The 5,344-nt window shown below is 66.1% G+C and overlaps 1 protein-coding gene across 1 annotated transcript; it reads right to left on the bottom strand.

Annotated features, from left to right (window-relative positions):
* Nucleotides 1–1,303: 1,303 nt before the first annotated feature.
* Nucleotides 1,304–3,424, bottom strand: LOC135567774 (spidroin-2-like). The gene is made up of 2 exons (XM_065014996.1): nt 3,126–3,424; nt 1,304–2,492 (listed from the first exon to the last, which is right to left on the bottom strand). The coding sequence occupies exons 1-2, from the start codon at nt 3,422–3,424 to the stop codon at nt 1,304–1,306; spliced, it is 1,488 nt and encodes a 495-aa protein (XP_064871068.1).
* Between the last annotated feature and the right edge of the window lie 1,920 nt (nt 3,425–5,344).

The raw sequence follows: 5,344 nt of genomic DNA, 5'->3' as shown, positions 1-5,344 counted from the left end.
GCCTGCCTGGCCTGGCCTATGTACTGGCCTGGCCTGAATATATACAGGCCCCTGGCCATGTAGCCCCTGGCGGTAACTGGCCTGGCGGTGGCCTGGCCTGGCCTGACGGTAACTCTGGCCTGGCTTGATGCCTGGCCTGGCAGTATGCTGGCCTGGCCTGACGGTATAGCTGGCCTGGCCTGATGGTATACCTGGCCTGGCCTATGATCTTGTGGCCTGGCCTTTGATGTACAAGCGGTATGCGGCCTGACGGGTATGCTGTAGCCTAGGCGGTGTCTGGCCCTGACGGTGTATGACTCAACACAGTATCTGGCCTGACAGTGCTCTGGCCTGACGGTATCGCCTGACGGTGTCCTGGCCTGACAGTGGCTCTGGCCTGACCTGGCCCCGGTATAAGCGGTGCTCTGGCCTGACTGATGTCCAGCCTGGCCTGGCGGTGGCTGGCCTATTTGTGCCTGGCCCTGACGGTGGCTCTGGCCTGACGGTGTCTGGCCCTGGCCTGGCAGTGATACGGCAGTGTCTGGCCTGACGGTATCTGGCCCTGGCCTGACGGTATGCAGCCTGGCCTGACGGTGTCTGGCCTGACGGTATGCAGCCCTGACGGTGTATGGCCTGGCCTGGCCAGGGGTAGCTCTGGCCTGGCCCGGTATCTGGCCTGGCCCGTGTCTGGCCTGACGTGCTCTGGCCCTGACGTGCTACTGGCCTGGCCTGCTCTGGCCTGGCAGTATGCTGCTCTGGCCCAGTGCTCTGGCCTGGCGTGTCTGGCCTGGCCCCTGGCCCTGGCTCTGGCTCTGTTGAATGCTCTGGCCTGGCGGTGCTCTGGCCTGGCGTGCTCTGGCCTGGCCTGGCGTGCTCTGGCCTGGCCCAGTGGCTCTGGCCTGGCCTGACCCGTGTCTGGCCTGGCGGTATCAGCCTGCCTGGCCTGACGTAATAAGCCTGGCCCTGACTGATGTCTGGCCTGGCCTATTTGTGCCTGGCCTGATATGGCCCTGACGTGCTCTGGCCTATTTGGCCTGTTGATGGCCTGGCCTGGCCCCGTGCTCTGGCCTGGCGGATGCCTGGCCTATGATGATGGCCTGGCCTGATTTGTGCCTGGCCTGGCCCGTTGTGCTCTGGCCTGGCGGTAATGGCCTGGCCTGTCTGGCCCTGGCCTGGCGGTGGTGTGGCCTGGCCCGGTGCTCTGGCCTGGCGGTATGGCCTGACCCCGGTATGTGCCTGGCCTGGCCTATTTGACTCTGGCCTGGCCTGGCCTGGCCTGGCCCTGGCAGTATGCTCTGGCCTGAGCGATATGCTCTGGCCTGGCCTATTTGGCCTGGCCTGGCCTGGCCCGGTGATGATCTGGCCCTGACGGTATACCCGGCCTGACGTGCTCTGGCCTGACGGTAACCTGGCCCTGGCCGGTGGCCTGGCCTGAGGTGATGGCCTGGCCTGACGTGGCTCTGGCCTGGCCCGGTCTGGCCTGGCCTGACGGTGGCTCTGGCCTGGCCTGGTGGCCTGGCCTGGTAATGGCCCTGACGGTATCTGGCCTGGCGGTATGGCCTGGCCTGGCGGTATGCTCCTGGCCTGACGGTAATGGCCCCTGGCCTATTTCTGGCCTGGCCTGACAGTGTGCCTGGCCTGGCCGTGGCTCTGGCCTGGCCTGGCCCAGCCTGGCCTGGCCTAACTGGCCTGGCCTATTTGCCTGTGCCTGGCCTGGCGGTATACCCCCTGGCCCAGTGCCTGGCCTGACGGTATGTAACCTGGCCCCTGCACCGGCCTGACTGGCCTGGCCTGGCCTGGCCTGGCCTGGCCCGGTCTGGCCTGGCCTGATCCCGGTATACTGGCCTGACGGTGTGCTGGCCTGGCCCGGTGCCCTGGCCTGACGGTGGCCTGGCCTGGCGGTGGCCTGGCCTGACGGTATCTGGCCTGGCGGTATACAGCCTGGCCCATTATCCTGGCCTGGCCTGACCTGGCCTGGCCTGACGGTGACTGGCCTGGCCTGACGGTGATGTCTGGCCTGGCCTGACGGTGTAACAGCTGGCCTGACTGAGTGTGCTCCTGGCCTGGCGGTGACTGGCCCCTGGCCCCTGGCCCAGTAATACTGGCCTGGCCCCTGCTGGCCTGACGGTGCCTGGCCTGACCCAGGTATGGTGATGCTGTACCCCTGGCCTGGCTGATGCTCTGGCCTGACGGTATGCAGCCTGGCCTGGCCTGGCCTGACGGTGATCTGGCCTGGCCTGACGGTATACTGGCCTGACGTGCTCTGGCCTGACGGTATACAGCCTGGCCTATTTGTGCCTGGCCTGACAGTGCTCTGGCCTGGCGGTGTGGCCTGGCCCTGCTCTGGCCCCTGACGGTGCCCTGGCCTGGCCCTATTGTGCCTGGCCTGGTTGTGCTGGCCTGACGTGCTGTGGCCTGACGGTATCTGGCCTGGCCCAGTGTCTGGCCTGGCCTGACTGATGCGGCCTGGCCTGCTCTGGCCCACTGTTGTGCTCTGGCCTGACGGTTCTGGCCTGGCACAGTGGCGGCCTGACGGTGCTCTGGCCTATTTGAGCCTGACGGTGATTTATGGCCCCTGCCCAGTATATTGGCCTCTATTTCAAACCTAATGTAATACAGCCTTGGCAGTGTCTGGCCTGACGGTATGCAACCTGACGGTAATACGCAACCTGGCAGTATCTGGCCTGGCGAGTGCTCTAGCCTGGCAGTATGCACCTGGTATACGGCCTGACAGTATCTGGCCTGACGGTAATGGCCTGGTGATGTCTGGCCCTATTTGGCCTGACGGTATACTGCCTGACGGTGTCCGGCCTGACGGTATGCTGGCCTGGCCCGGTATGCAACCTGACGGTGGCCTGGCACTGGTATGGCTATCTGGCCTGGCGGTAATACCGGCCTGGCAGGTATGCAGCCTGACGGTAATCTGGCCTGACCTGGTAGTACCTGGCCTGACCTGTGCTGCCGTGTGCCCTGGCGAGTATACCTGGCCTGACGGTATGCAACCTGACTAATATGCAGTCTGGCCTGACTGTATGGCCTACGTGCTCTGGCCTGGCGGTATGCAACCTGGCCTGACGGTATGCAAGCCTGGCGGTATGCTAGCCTGCAGTGGCCTGACTGATGGCCTGGCCCTGGCCTGGCCTGACGTGCCCTGGCCCAGTGGCTGGCCTGGCCCCTGACGGTATGCTCTGGCCTGTGTGCTCTGGCCTGACGGTGATGCCTGGCCTGGCACGTATGTGGCCTGACCTGGTGCCCTGGCCCTGGCGGTATACGGCCTGGCCTGGTGACCGCCTAGTCTGGCTCTGACGGTGGCCTGGCCTGACGGTAATGCCTGGCCTGGCCAGCTATCCTGGCCTGGCGGTATGCCTGGCCTGGCCAGTATGCTAGGCCCCTGACGGTATTGTGGCCTGGCGGTATGCACACTGCTGGCCCCTGGCCTGGCCATGTCTGGCCCTGACGGTAATACAACCCTGGCAGTACCAGCCTAGCCATGGCTGGTATGCTGGCCTGGCCTGGCCTGGCCTGGCCTGACCACGGTAAGCCTGGCCTGGCGGTGGCACTGCCCTGGCTATGGCCTGGCCTGACGTATGCACCTGGCCTGGCGGTATAGCCTGGCCTGGCCCCAGTATGCCGGCCTGGCCTATTTGATGGCCTGGCCTGGCCAGTGGCCTGGCCTGACGGTGAACAGCCCTGGCCCCGGTATGCTGGCCTGGCCCTGGCCTGATCGGTGCTCTGGCCTGGCGGTATGCTCCTGGCCTGGCCTGACGGTGGCCTGAGCCCGGTTCTGGCCTGGCGGTGGTGGCCCTGGCCCGACGGTATGGCCTGGCCTGACGGTAATCGGTAATACCCTGGCCTGGCGGTATGGCCGGTAATAACTGGCCTGACGGTAATAACCCCCTGGCCTGGCGGTGTCTGGCCTGGCGGTATGCAGCCTGGCCCCTGACGGTATGCGGCCCCTGGCGGTAATAACTGGCCTGGGTCTGATGGCCTGGCTATGCTGGCCTGGCGGTATTTTCTGGCCTGCGGTATGCTGGCCTGGCACGGTGTCTGGCCTGACGGTATGGGCCTGGCCTGGCGGCTCTGGCCTGGCTTGATGTTTGCCTGGCACGGTATCTGCCTGGCCTGACGGTATGCTGGCCTGGCCTATTTGTGCTTTCTGGCCTGGCGGTGTGCACTATGGCCTGACGGTGTGGCCTGACGGTATTTTTATATTTGTGCTCTATTAATCGGCCTGGCGGTAATAACGCCTGACTGATATGCCTGGCCGGCCTGACGTGCCTGGCCTGACAGCGGCCTGGCCTGGCCTGACGGTACTCTGGCCCTGGCCCTGACCCGCCCCTGGCCTGTATGCGGCCACTCTGGCCCCCTGGCCGGTATGGCCTGACTGATGCCTGGCCTGACGGTAATATGACCTGGCCTGGCGGTAATGCGGCCTGGCGGTGGCCTGGCGGTAGCTCTGGCCTGACGTGCTCTGGCCTGACGGTGCTCCTGGCCCCTGGCCCAGTGCTCTGGCCTGGCCTGACGGTGCTCTGGCCTGGCCTGACGGTGCTCTGGCCCCTGGCCCCAGTGGCCTGGCGGTATGCTGGCTGGCCTGGCCTATGCCCCTGACGGTGCTCTGGCCTGGCCCGTGCCTGGCCGCAATGGCCTGCTCTGGCCTGGCCTGACGGTATCTGGCCTGGCCTGACGGTGGCCTGGCCCTAATGCCTGGCCTGGCCTACGGTGTGCCTGGCCTGGCGGTAGCTGGCCCCTGACCCGTGCCTGGCCTGGCCCCTGGCCTGACTGGCCTGGCCCGGTGCCTGGCCTGACGGCGTGCTCTGGCCTGGCCCGTATCTGGCCTGGCCTGACGGTAGCTGGCCTGGCCTGGCGGTAATAAGGCCTGGCCTGGCGGTATACTCTGGCCTGACCTATGCCCTGGCCTGGCCTGACGGTATCTGGCCTGGCCTGACCGTATGCTGGCCTGGCCTGGCCGGCCTGGCCTGTCTGGTATGCCTGGCCTGGCGGTGCTCTGGCCTGACGTGTCTGGCCTGGCTGGTGGCCGGCCTGGCCCTGGCCTGGCGTATCTGGCCTGACGGTGCCCTGGCCTGGCGGGCCTATTTGTGCTGGCCTGACGGTATGCAGGCCTGGCCTAGCTGTCCTGGGTATGGCTCTGGCTGACGTGTCTGGCCCCTGGCCCAGTGCGGTATTTTCTTGATATGCAACCTGACGAGTATGATGGCCTGACTGGCCTGGCCTGTGCTCTGGCCCCCGTGATCTGGCCTGGCCTGATGGCCTGACGGTATGCAGCCTGGCCTGGCGGTGTCCTGGCCTATTTGTGCCTGGCCTGGCCCAGTGCTGGCCTGGCCTGGCCTGGCCCAGTGTCTCCTGG

The sequence above is a fragment of the Oncorhynchus nerka genome, unplaced genomic scaffold (genome assembly GCF_034236695.1).
Source record: "Oncorhynchus nerka isolate Pitt River unplaced genomic scaffold, Oner_Uvic_2.0 unplaced_scaffold_1816, whole genome shotgun sequence".
Classification (NCBI taxonomy): domain Eukaryota; kingdom Metazoa; phylum Chordata; class Actinopteri; order Salmoniformes; family Salmonidae; genus Oncorhynchus; species Oncorhynchus nerka.
The sequence above is the reverse complement of the archived record's forward strand: the minus strand, read 5'-3'. Positions and strand labels throughout refer to the sequence as shown.